This window comes from Schistocerca americana, chromosome 8 (genome assembly GCF_021461395.2).
Source record: "Schistocerca americana isolate TAMUIC-IGC-003095 chromosome 8, iqSchAmer2.1, whole genome shotgun sequence".
In the NCBI taxonomy this organism is placed as follows: Eukaryota; Metazoa; Arthropoda; class Insecta; order Orthoptera; family Acrididae; genus Schistocerca; species Schistocerca americana.
Genome location: NC_060126.1, coordinates 105,496,436 through 105,510,370, shown reverse-complemented (window position 1 = coordinate 105,510,370; position 13,935 = coordinate 105,496,436). Strand labels below are relative to the sequence as shown.

At 41.6% G+C, this 13,935-nt stretch overlaps 1 protein-coding gene across 5 annotated transcripts in view; it reads left to right on the top strand.

Moving 5' to 3' along the window:
* LOC124625799 (histone-lysine N-methyltransferase 2D-like) overlaps positions 1 to 13,935 on the top strand; it is a 319,652-nt gene that overhangs the window by 129,278 nt on the left and 176,439 nt on the right. For all 5 annotated transcript variants that reach the window (XM_047149255.1, XM_047149258.1, XM_047149257.1 and 2 more), the window contains exon 6: positions 2,778 to 4,178. In XM_047149255.1, the coding sequence (XP_047005211.1) occupies positions 2,778 to 4,178 (1,401 nt within the window). The remainder of the gene's footprint in view (positions 1 to 2,777; positions 4,179 to 13,935) is intronic.

Below are 13,935 nucleotides of genomic sequence, written 5' to 3'. Positions count from 1 at the left end.
CACACACAGGCAACACACACCTAGAGTTCCTTGCTCATATATATTCAGTTACTCACAGTTACAAAGATCCACGTGTCACATCTGTGCCGTAGTTATTCCTTCATTCACTCAAGCAGATGAACAGAAATTATCAGTATTCAACATCAGTCATAATGTCAGTAAAAATTAAACTATTACGTAAAATTAAGTTGTCTTCCAAAAATTTGTTTTACTTTATCATTGAAAGCCTAGAAATATTGTCAAACTTTTTCACTAACTATACTTAAGATATATGAACTTTTTAGTAGGTTACTTAGTCATGGAAGTTCTTGAGTCATCAAAGAATAACTTCCATCATGGGTTATTTTGCTGCCTAGGTATCAGAATTCCTTGACTTCACCTACTTCCTTATCACCAATTCTGACAAGTTTCTCGCTGTTCTCATTTTTGCTACTTCTAATTACTTTCATCTTTCTTCGATTTACTGTCAATCCATATTTTGTACTCATTAAACTGTTCACTCCATTCAATGTATCCTGTGAATTATATTATTGAATCCTTTCATTAGAGGGAAGATGGAGATTGGAATATATCCTACAAATGATAGAGGAAGTGGGGTGCAATTGCTACTCTGATTTCTCGAGTTTGGCACAAGAGAAATTCATGGTGGACCACATGAAAGCAGTCCGAGGACTGATCACTGAATAAATAATTTTTTAAAGAATTCAAATCTTTTGTCTAAAGTAGGAAATAAAATAAAGAAACATTTGACATGACTTTCAAGATGCTTGAAATCAAGCACAGCAAATGAGGTGGATCAAATCTTTGTCTAATCTGTTTTATTTCTTTCTTTTGGACAAATCAGTTCCCAAAACATTTGACCTTTTTTTTCAATTCTTTTTTATTTTCAAATTTTGTTCAGAAAGCATGATCTTTTTGACATATCATTTGCTCTCCTAGCATCTTCTGTTCTCAAAATGTCCTGAATTTGATACAGAATTTGGAGGAGACTATTTTGATAGTTAAATATAACACCATTGCAACTTTTTATGCTTGGAAAAGCAAGACCTTGACGAGATAAACTCCTTGACACCTCGTTTGCCCTCCTAGTGCCTTCTGTTCTGTCCTTAATTTAGCACCTGACTTTAATGAAATGTTTATGACAGTCAAGTATCACACCAGTGTGACATATGAACAAAATCGCTAGACCTTCAAGAGATGAACTTTGCTGTGACACTTCAGCTAGAAGTTTATATCAGTTTGATAGCCTGTGTCAATTTACACTTATCGTTTGGACAAAAACCCATTGTACAATTTATAGGGAGTCTTGGTTTCAGTTGACTCAAACATTTGATCAAAAAAGAAAGGGGACAGGATCAGATGTTTTCCAAGACAGCAGAAAGGTCAGAAAATCAGTATGAATACGTAAAATCGTCAATAGGCTGTAACGAAAAAGAAGTGAAAGGTCACGTGGAACTGTGTTGAATTAACAGATTGACTGCTGAATGCAAGATTCATTATAGTATTAGAATGGGTATTGATTTTAAAGAGCAGATGTCATGGGAGCAACAGCATATTGTGAACGAGACCAGTTTGCCTAAATCTGATGCTGATTTTTAGGTGATCTTTTGGCACTATTGAGTTCTCTTGGGGAGAAAGTTCCAGGGAAAAAATATTCAGACCTAGAGAATCATTTGTTTGACTTCTGTATTCTTCTCCAAAGCTTTTGTTGTCTTTTTCACACAGAAAACAGGTTCACATACAAATGTTTATACCTCCATCTCCATCTCTTCCATCAACGTGAAACATCCTAAATACATTATCTTTCAGTTTTTCTGGGGAAAAAAAGCAGTGGTCTACAATTGGTGACCACATCATAGAGTGGTACTATCTTATGTTGAGGATTGACATGTAGTTCATAATCAAAAGTAACAGCACAGAAAATTTTATTAGCTTTTGAGTTAATGCTCTTTCTTTCTAATTTAAGCATTCAGTAGTCCCTAAAGTTTGGAACTTTATATTAATTAACATGAACTTAAATCTGATTACTCTGTGAATATTTGCTATTGCTCAAACATGTTTTCATCAAAAATTTAGTCAAAGACTTGAGGCAGCTGTTGACTGTGTGACTTTGAAGACATTTGTTCAGTTGTTACTTTTCATGTATAAAAATTCTCAGTTTATCATAACTTTAACATGTGTAATTTTTCTTACTGTGACTTTTGTATCGTATGTCATGTAAGATTTGGAAAGTAAGTGGTCCAGTTCCTCTGTCATCTCATTAATTACTTCTGTTTTTGGTGGTGTCAGTAATTGTATAACTTTCAATATAGTTCTGTATTGTGATGTGTCACATAGGTTGACACACTCTTGTCATGTTGATGCATTCTAGTCATTTAGAGCATTTTTAATTGCTCACTTTCATGTTATGATTGTCACAGCTACATTTTTCATGCAGATTGTGAATGAAAGTGTAAATACCACCAGTACACCTTCAAAAATAGAGGGAAGAAAACAGTTATAGATTGTCATAACCCGTTGCTCAGGAAAGTTTTATTTTCATGTTTACTTTGTTTACTTTATTGTTAGTGTGTAGTCAACTATCAAAGTTCTGTCTAGCACACTGCTAGACTGCTCAAATGTTCTCTCTCTCTCTCTCTCTCTCTCTCTCTCTCTCTCTCTCTCTCTCTCTCTCACTCACTCTCACTCTCACTCTCTTTGTGTGTGTGTGTGTGTGTGTGTGTGTGTGTGTGTGTGTGAAGAAAATCAACATTGCAGTGTTGTTTCGTTATTCACAGGCTGGCCTCCAAGGAATGAACTTCAATTTTCTGAACTTGAACCTTCCAACGCAACAACCACCACAGCAGCAGCAGCAGCAGCAGCATCCTCAAAACCATGCACAGTCTCGAGCCACTCATGTAAAGATGCAGACTTCACAGATACCTCAGGCAGCTCAAGAAATGTCATCTGTGCAGCAAGGATCCCAGCCCCAACTGCCTCAACAGTCTCCTGATCTTCAGACACAGTCATTACCTCAGCCTCAGCAGGTGGTCCATGCTCCATCACGGGACAAGTTAAAGACCCCACCACTGCAACAGCTCCCACAACCTCAGCAGCTGCCTGCCTCTCATCAGTTGCACCCACCTCAGCAACTACCCCCACTTCAGCCATTGCCTCATTCACAAACAGTGCAACTTCCTCAGTCGCCGTCCCCACAGATGCGTCAGTCTCAGTCTCCCCAACTGCGACAGTCGCAGTCCCCACAACTGCAGCTGCGCCAGCCTCAGTCTCCGCAGATGTCCCAGGTACCTCCCCAGCAGCTCCCTGTGTCTCAGTCTCAGCAGCTGCCTGTCTCTCAACCACAACAGATACTGCTACCTGTATCACAGCCTCAGCAGGTATTACTGCCTGTGTCACAATCCCAACAAGTATCTGGGACACAATCTCAGCAAGTGGCAGTGTTACAGACCCAACAGATCCCCATATCTCAGTCCCAATCAGCTCCTCTGTCACAAGTTCAGCAGCAACCAGCATCACAAGTTCAACAGTTACCTCTTTCACAACCTCAGCAACTGCCAGTGTCACAGGTTCGGCACTTGTCTGCTTCACCACCACAACAACTGTCAGTATCGCAGCATCAGCAGCTATCTGTGACGCAGTCTCAGCAGGTGCCTTTGCCACATCAGCAACTACTGGTGCCACAAATACAGCAGCAGAATGTGTCACAACCACAGCATCTAGAGCAAACTCAACAAATTCAGCAGGTGGCACACACCGAATTGCTCACGCAATCGCAGCAACTGCTACACTGCACACAGGTACCGTCGAGTTCTCAGGGCCAGTCGCAGCAGCCATCCCAGCCTCAGCCTGCATGTAATCCCCACCAACAGATTCAGCCTCAGCTACAGGTCCAACTTCAGCTGACGACTCAACCTCAGCATAATTTACAAGAACAGCAGTCAACTGTTCAGCAGCAGGCCCATCGACAAGTTCAGCAGCAGATTTACCAGCAGCCCCTAAGGCTGCAGTTGCAATTACCCCAACATCAGCTTGTTCTACAAACTCCTAACCCATCTCAAGCTCAAATCTTACTTCAGAAAATAATAGCTGCAAAATCAAAGTCATGTGAAGAAATACAAGTGCCAGCGATTGTCACAGCTGTACCACAGTCGCCTGCTTCGGATAAAGAACGCTCCCAGGTACTTTACTCTTTCTGAATTTGATCAGTTAATTTAACTACAAATGATAATTATTTGTGGTTTATATTTACAGTACATAGCATAACAGAAGCAATATATTGAGCATAATCTTACGTGTTCAGCCCTCCACAGAAATGCCAATTTCTTTTTTAAATTAAAAAAAAAAAAAAAAAATACCTGTGGAAAGTAAGAACCAGCCATAGATTAAAGACTCATCTCATTTTAATACTCTATGGAGAGTAGTGCCCAGCATCTGCAAATGAGAACCATAACTAACCCACAAGTAAGATCTACATATGTAGTTTTTGTTCAGCCAGATTATTTAATATCACCAGTTTTACAATTGGTTGTGGAATTATTGTCTACCAAAATGGAGAATGCTTCTACAGTGCCAAACTTCTACAGTCTCCAGCAGTAGTGGTTTGGGTGCTTATATATCTTTCATGTTATCGTTAGATGCTTAGTGAGTTTTATGTATTATTCCACTAGCATGTCTTGAGTAAATTTGACTCTTTATGTCAACAATCTGGGTAGAAAATATTGGATAAAACCTCACCAAGTACCAGTTACATACGTGCTTAATGTACATTAGACTTTTTTGGAGGAGCATAATATTTTAAGCCCTTACATTGGAAATTATTATTTCCTCTCCAGCTTTCTGCTGGTTAGAAATGTTCAGTGAGATTTTTGTATGGTTTGATTAAATTCGTGCAACTTACGAACTAATTGATTATGAATTTTTCAATAGTTTCGCAAACTCATTTTGTTTCTATCACAAATGTAACATGATAGGGAACAGAAGGGCATACAGGAAAATTCATGCCAGCTGGAGATTTAATATTTTCCAAGAGCTGAAGTGCTGACATTGAGTAATTGGTACAGTTTCCCTGTCAATCACCAAAAAGTGTAAGCATCCCCTGCCCCTTCTTAAAAGATTGTGTGGTTGTGTTGTCTCATTATGTTTTTGAAATTACTGACTACTTAGTGTATAAATGCAAAAATTATGAGTAAAAAGTACACTATGTGATCAAAAGTATCCAGACACCCCTAAAACTGTACGTTTTTCATATTAGGTGCATTGTGCTGCCACCTACTGTCAGGTTCTCTGAATCAGTGACCTCAGTAGTCATTAGACATTGTGAGAGAGCAGAATGGGGCTCTCTGTGGAATTTGTGGACTTCGAACATGGTCAGGTGATTGGGTGGCACTTGTGTCATACGTCTGTACGTGAGATTTCCACATTCCTAAACATCCTTAGGTCCACTGTTTCCGATGTGATGGTGAAGTGGAAACATGAAGGGACACGTGCAGCACAAAATCATACAGGCTGACCTTGTCTGTTGACTGACAGAGACCACCGACAGTTGAAGAGGGTCATAATGTGTAATAGGCAGACATCTATCCAGACCATCACACAGATATTCCAAACTGCATCAGGATTCATGCAAGTACTATGACAGTTTGGTGGGAGGTGAAAAAACTTGGATTTCTTGGTCGACCGGCTGCTCATAAACCACACATCATGCCGGTAAATACCAAACAGCACATTCCTTGGTTTAAGGAGCATAAACATTGGATGATTGAACAGTGGAAAAACATTGTGTGGAGTGACGAATCATGATACGCAATGTGGCGATCCAATGGCAGATTGTGGGTATGGTGAATGCCTGGTGAACGTCATCTGCCAACGTGTGCAGTGCCAACAGTAAAATTCTGAGGCGGTGGTGTTATGGTGGGGTCATGTTTTTCATGGAGGGGACTTGCACCCCTTGCTGTTTGCATAGTACTATCACAGCACAGGCCTACATCGATGTTTTAAGCACCTTCTTGCTTCCCACTATTGAAGAGAAATTTGGGGATGGCGATTGCATCTTTCAACATGATCGAGCACCTGTTCATAATGCATGGCCTGTGGCGGAGTTGTTGCACTGAATCCTATAGAACACCTTTGAGATGTTTTGGAACACCGACTTCCTGCCAGGCCTCACCGACCAACATCGATACCTCTCCTCAGTGCAGCAATCCATGAAGAATGGGCTGCCATTCCCCAAGAAACCTTCCAGCACCTGATTGAATGTATGCCTGCGAGAGTGGAAGCTGTCATCAAGGCTAAGGGTGGGCCAACACCATATTGAATTCCAGCATTACTGATGGAGGGTGCCTCGAACTTGTAAGTCATTTTCAGCCAGGTGTCTGGAAATTTTGATCACATAGTATAGTTATAAACAAGTCCACATCAAAACAAATTTTATTTTGTAGTTAGTATAACAATAGATTTTGAGCTGTGTGGATCATCTGCAATCAAATATAAACATACTATATAAATTGTAATTAGTCATGATGCCACCTTATGATCTTTTGAGATAGTGAAAGGAAAACTTGTGTTTTGGCGTCAGTCAGCACTGCAGGCCTTTGGCTAAAGACTATCTTCACAAACTTTTAGTTTGTCACTTATGCTGTTGTAAAACGTAAAACTTCAGATATCTACTGAAAATTAACTTTAATGAATGTGTGATATCTAAGAATAATGCCTTTTTTGCTATGTTAAGAACAATTTTAGCTGGATCGGGTCAGGTGTAAGCATAAAACATTGTCAGTAATGAATTGTAACTGGCATTTTGTTGTTTTGGTTGGATGGGGCAGGGGTATGGACAAAAGGAGGAGGCATGTGCTGTATCTTGATATAAAAGAAAGGAATTACTTGTTGCAGAAAATAGTGTGTGTATGCAGTGTATATGCAATTTACTAAGAAAGGTTCTATATAAAATCTGTCATGAAAGAAATGAAGCTTGTGATACTGATTTGTGTACGTACCAGAGATGTTCAGTTAGGAGTGATCACCTTCAAAGTAGTGCCCATTTGAATTACCATTTGTCTGTATTTGTTCCTTCCACTGTTCAGACAATTTATGCACTTCCCCTGTTAGGATATACTGGGGCTTCACAGTTTTTGCCTTCTGGTAGTGCACAAGAATACTGAGAGTGTGAATAGCCTTGTTTCTTTTGTGTCATAATAAGAAGTTCTGTAATTAGCAAAGGAAGGAAAATTATATTCTTGGGTCAAAGGGTCAAAAGGGAAGAATTATATGACAACGTAGTATTATGAAATAAATATTTAAGTGTGAGTAGTAAGAGACTTGTGGGAAGCAAGAAATAAAAATCAATATCTAAGTAGTCCTCAGGTTGCAGTTAATTATGAAAAAAGGTGCACTGAACTGCATGAGGCAAGATTAGAAGCTCCATAATAAATAAGCAGTGACACTGATTCACAAGCTGCTTAATTAGAGCTCACATGGAAAGATTTAAGTCTTCATTTCTCCTACAAGCTGTTAAAGAGTGGAATGGACAAAAGAGTCCAAAAATGGTTCTATGAGCCATATGCCATGCACTTATGTGTGAACTGCAGAGAGTAGTCTTGTAGATGTAGATATAGAAAGATAGAGACTTGCAATAGGCTTATAGCCACAGGAGATTCATTTATTTATGTAAGAAAGATAGTAAACTTGTGCATAAAGAACAACTCAAAAAGGTGAAAATGAAAGTAAGGTTGTAAAGGATTGTACGAGCTGGTGAAAAAAATATGTTGTTGCATAGATGATTGGATATGTTGATAATCTGAAACAGGAGAAAATTAAAGGAAAAGGTGGCAACAAGCTGGAGAAAAGGCATAATGAGAAAACTCTTTAAGTAGCATTTCATGTGCTTTCTGTCTTGCACTAGGCTTTTTAGTGTTTTTAAATTTAGTTGTAATGCTACCTATACGCATGTGCTTCACAACAGAAATGAAAGAAAGGCCTTTGCATTCCATCGCTTTTTAGGTTTCCATACCTCGGTCGGTAAAAATTGGACCCTTGTAGGACCACTTTGCCAGTAAATTCGTTTTTCCTACGTAAGAAGTCAAATATAAATGAAACCTATCGAAAGGACCAATGCGATTTTGTTAAGTTTTTAATACACAAAGTGAATTCAGTAAATCTGTATATCTAAATGATTAATGGAAAATCTCATATAAAGATGTGAAACAAATACTAACAAAGAGACAGAGGGGCTGGCCAGTACTTACGTCAGCTCAGTACAGCCGATAGATAACACAAAACAGAACAGAAAATTTACATTCCTAGCTTTTGGAACTTTGTTCCTTCATCAGGGAGGAGAGAGGGGAAAAAAGGGGAAGAAGGGAAAGTGGATTTAGTTACTCACAACCCAGGTACCCTCCCTGTTTACTTTTCCCTGTTGCTTCATAACCTGGGTTGTGAGTAACTAAATCCACTTTCCCTTCTTCCTCTTTTTTCCCCTCTCTCCTCCCTGATGAAGGAACAAAGTTCCGAAAGCTAGGAATGTAAATTTTCTGTTCTGTTTTGTGTTATCTATCGACTGTACTGAGCTGAGGTAAGTACTGGCCAGCCCCTCTATCTCTTTGTTAGTGTTTGTTTTAAATCTGTATATCCTATCAAGTAACTTCTATGTTAAGTTGTAGTTGTAAAGAAAAGATCGTGACACATAATTCTGTCACTGAGGTAAAAAAAAAAAAAAAAAAAAAAAAAAAAAAAAAAAAAAAAAAAAAAAACAGTGCCACCAGTCGCCCCTTTGGTATACTACAAAACTAGCAGTGCCATCTATTCATTCTTTGGTCCACTGTGCTGTCACTAAGGTAAACATGAGGAATTCTAAGCTGAGCAGGCTCCTAAGAATTTAAATTACGATATGTTTTTTCTGTGATCCAATTTTGTTGTAATAGAGCCTACATGTTGCTTGATGCTGTGCTCAGTTACCCATGAAAACCCAATGAAAATTTGTCTAATAGTTTTGGAGATTAGCGTGTTTAGGCAGATACAGATGGTTTTACAGTTTTGTTATTAGTGGAGAGTATCATTTCCACTTGAAGCTGTCAATAAACTTTATTGGTTGTAGTAGCTGTTTTAACCATTAGTTATCAAACTTGCATGATGGATACCATAGGTCTCATTGATAATGCCATAAATGAACTAAATGGGTAGGACCTAATCAATGGTGACAAAGGCATGAATGTTGATGAAACTAGCATAACATCTGAATTTTGTCTTTCACAGTACCTTCTTGATGGGTGGAGTACAAATGCAGTAGTTTGGAGCATTCTGTTGTGTCTAGACAAGACAGCCTAGACACAATGAGAGGAAGCCGAAAGGCACGCGCTAAGCTAAAGCAGGATGGCGTGAGGTCTGAAACAGGATACGTAATGAATGCTATAAAGAAAAGTATGTAGCTGCTGGAATACTTAACTTTAATCCATCCTTGTGGTACATCTGGAGATTGTGGCGATACAAGTGAGACTCCATAGATACATGAAATGTTACTAATGGCGCCTTGCTAGGTCGTAGCCATTGACTTAGCTGAAGGCTATTCTAACTATTGGCTCGGCTAATGAGCAATGCTTCGTCCATGTAGTCGCTAGCAAAGTCACCCGTACTACTGGGGCGAGTGCTATCCCGTATCTCGAGACCTGCCTTGTGGTGGCGCTCGGTCTGCGATCCCTGACAGTGGCGACACGCGGGTCCGACATGTACTAATGGACCGCGGCCGATTTAAAGCTACCACCTAGCAAGTGTGGTGTCTGGCGGTGACACCACATTCCTCCCCCGCAAATCGGCGAACGGTCGTGTTATAAGGCTTCCGCCCGCTGTGGGGAGGACCCCATGTTGACGTAATTTCCAGCGACGTCGACGCACACTTTGTGTGGGAACGTCGACGCACACTTTGTGTGGGACGAACACAGTCACTGTTAGAGAAAGTGGCACTGGGCGGAGTGGAATTAACTACATGAATGTCCACGGGCGAAGGTCCACGAGCCTGAGTATTCTTGGTTCGATTCCGGCGCGAAGCAAAGGGCCTGAAATGGTTGTGAGTGTCTGATTCGAGCTTTTTCTGGCAAACACTTCGAACATGTCCTTTCTTATTACATAAAAAGCAAATAGCTTGGCGTGACGGGCAATTGTCACGCGAATGTCTAGTTGCACACCGCGGGCATGATTTCACTGCATTTGTATGCTGGCGCGGCACACCTGGTTTAGAGCGTGGCGGCAGCTGCGTGGACGTGCGCGAGGGCAGTTTACCGGGCCATGCAGCGCGCCCGGTGGGCCGGTTAATGTTACACACGGCTGGCGAAGTTGCAAATGACTCCTGAGCAAAGTCAAGCGTGTCTTGTTTATCCAATATGTCTATCACTTGTTGAAGGGAGGGATTGACGAGTTTCAAAATGTGTTCCCGTATGAGAACATCAGAAAAGTTCTGTGCAATTGCATCACGTACCATAGTATCTGAATAAGGGAGTCCACATTCACACTCAAAAGCACAATCCCTAGTAAGGCCTTGCAATGTTGCAACCCACTCCCTATTAGTTTGACCGGCCGTAGGTTTTATACGAAAGAAAGTATACCTTTTTGCAACTACATTAACTGTTTCCTTGAAATAGGCATCTAACGCCGACAAAATTTCTTCGTAGGACAGAGTTGCTACGTCGCGTCGGGGAAATAATTTCACTATCACACGGTACGTTTGCACCCCTACACACGCCAATAAATGAGGCTGCCACTCGTTACCTTGAATTCTGTAGGCGGCGAGATGAAATCCAAACTGGCGTGACCACTCCGTCCGTGTTTCCACATCGGGTTGAAAATTACGGAATGGGGGTGCAACTGCATGTTGTGGTTGCGGTAGCGGTGAAGCGGCTGTGGCCGCATCGTTTTGCAGTGCACGTTGACCCTGGACGAGCTGTCCAAGGGCATCCAATAACGCCTGCGTCTGCTGATTCTGCAAGCGATAAAATTCGGACAGTACATTTGGCGAAGCCATGACACAAGTAAATGTAAGCAATAAGGAAGAACAAGACCCTTTCCGTTGACTCGTCGCCAAAAATGTTGCGTCTAGACAAGACAGCCTAGACACAATGAGAGGAAGCCGAAAGGCACGCGCTAAGCTAAAGCAGGATGGCGTGAGGTCTGAAACAGGATACGTAATGAATGCTATAAAGAAAAGTACTTAGCTGCTGGAATACTTAACTTTAATCCATCCTTGTGGTACATCTGGAGATTGTGGCGATACAAGTGAGACTCCATAGATACATGAAATGTTACTAATGGTGCCTTGCTAGGTCGTAGCCATTGACTTAGCTGAAGGCTCTTCTAACTATTGGCTCGGCTAATGAGCAATGCTTCGTCCATGTAGTCACTAGCAAAGTCGTCCGTACAACTGGGGCGAGTGCTATCCCGTATCTCGAGACCTGCCATGTGGTGGCGCTCGGTCTGCGATCCCTGACAGTGGCGACACGCGGGTCCGACACGTACTAATGGACCGCGGCCGATTTAAAGCTACCACCTAGCAAGTGTGGTGTCTGGCGGTGACACCACACGTTCTATGTTTTGTGTCATTCTCATTTTCTACCATATATTTTTTAATGCTAGAAATGTCAGAAGAGGATACCATAGTTTACTATTTACCAGAACTGGGATATTTAGAGCTGAGCTGTCAGAAACTGCCCGCTCATTTTCATTTTGGTGCTCGGCAAGTAGATGGGCCTCTTCCTTCTCAACTGTTTTCCATAGTATACCTCAGATTTCCATTGTATTGGATAGATAAAGACTCTACTCGCCAAGTTATGGCAGAACACACACATAAAAGATGGTTGTAATTGGCAAGACGCTAGCTCCTTCTTCAGGTGGAAGGGTTGAAGGGGAAGGAAAAGGGGTGAAGGAAAAGGGGTAGGTTTCGGGAAAGTCAGCCAGAATGGTGGGTCAGGGAAGACTTACTGTATGGGACGAGAAGGAGAAACTAATCGTTGGGAACTGCATTGGATGAGATTTGAAAACCTGAGGGCTTAAAGATAGAAGACAGGGTAATACGCAGGCAGAGATTACTGCTTAAACATCATGCATGAGTTAATAAAGAGTGAAGAGCTAAGCACATTTTATGTAACAGAGATGAGAAGGGGGTGGCGAAAAATGGATGCTAAGACAACGAAAGATGTGGGAAAGTAAAATGGAGTGAAGCAAAGAGTAGTTACTGTGAGGAAATACTGGAAGAAAGTAACGTAAATTAAGGCCAAGTGGGTGGCGAGAACCAAGGACATGTTGTACTGCTAGTTCCCACCTGCGGAGTTTTGAGAAACTGATGTCTGGGGGAAGAACCCAGATGGCACGTGTGGTGAAACAGGCGCCGAGGTCATGATAGTCATGTTGTCGAGCATGCTCTGCAACAGGATATTGTGAGTTGCCAGCATTCACCCTCTGCCTGTGCCCATTCACACTAATTGATAATTTGGTGGTGGTCATGCCAATGTAGAAGGCCTACCCGTGTTTACATAACAGATGGTATAAGACGTGTGTCGTTTCACAGGTGGCTCTCCCTTTGATAGTTTGTTTGCCAGTTACAGGGCTGCTATAGGTGGTGGTAGGAGGGTGCATAGGGCAAGTCTTGCAGTGGGGATGGTCACAGGGGTAGGAGCCATAGGGTAGGGAGATAGGTGCAGGAGGAGCATTTGGGTCTGACAAGAATATTGTGGAGATTGGGAGGGGAATGGAAAACTACTCTAGATATGGTGGGCAAAATTTCAGACAGAATGGATCTCATTTCAGGGCAGCCCCTGGCTTGGTTTAGCTACATTGATGACATCTTTACCACATGGACTCATGGTGAGGCTGGTGTGCTAAAATTCCTGTAATCTCTGAATATCTTCTCCCAATTAAATTTCACATGGCACTATTCCGAATCCCGTGCCACTTTCCTTCATATTGATCTCGTCCTCACTGAAGGCCTTCTACACACTTTTGTCCACATTAAACCTACCAATATACAATTGTACTTACATTTTGACAGTTCCCATTCTTTCCATGTTGAACATTCCCTCCCTTACAGTCTTGGCATCTGAGGCAATTGTATTTGTTTGGATGAAGGCTCTTTAACAGCAAAATGCCACCATTCTCTACCTCAGCCTTTACTGCACGTAATTACCCAACCAGCCTCGTTAAAAGGCGGATTTCCCGGCCCATCACATCAAATCCTGATACTGCTGATCCCTTCAAAAAACAACTTTGCAGCAGACCACTAGTGATTCAGTATTATCCTGGTATAGAATGTGTTAACCAGCTACATCAACAGGATCATGACTTCCTAAAATCATGCCCTGAAATGAGATCCATTCTGTCTGAAATTTTGCCCACCACACCTTGAGTAGTTTTCTGTCGCCCTCCCAATCTCCAAAATATTCTTGCCAGACCCTATGCTCCTTCTGCACCCATCTCCCTACCCTATGGCTCCTACTCCTGTGAGCATCCCTGTCGCAAGACTTGTCCTATACACCCTCGTACCACCACGTATAGCAGCCCTGTAACTGGCGAAACACAAACTATCAAAGTGAGAGCCACCTGCGAAATGACACATGTCTTACACCAGCTGCTATATAAACACTGTTTGGCCTTCTACATCAGCGTGACTATCACCAAATTATCAGTTACAATAAATGGGCGTAGGCAGAGAGTTTATACTGGCAACTCACAATATCTTGTTGCAGAGCATGCTCTACAACATGACAATTGTGACCTCGGAACGTGTTTCACCACACGTGCCATCTGAATTCTTCCCACAGACACCAGTTTCTCAGAACTCTGCTGGTGGGAACTAGCACTACAACATGTTCTTGGTTCTCACCACCCACTTGGCCTTAATTTACGTTAATTTCATCTGAGTCAGCATTTCTCCACAGTAACTATTCTTTGCTTGACTCCATT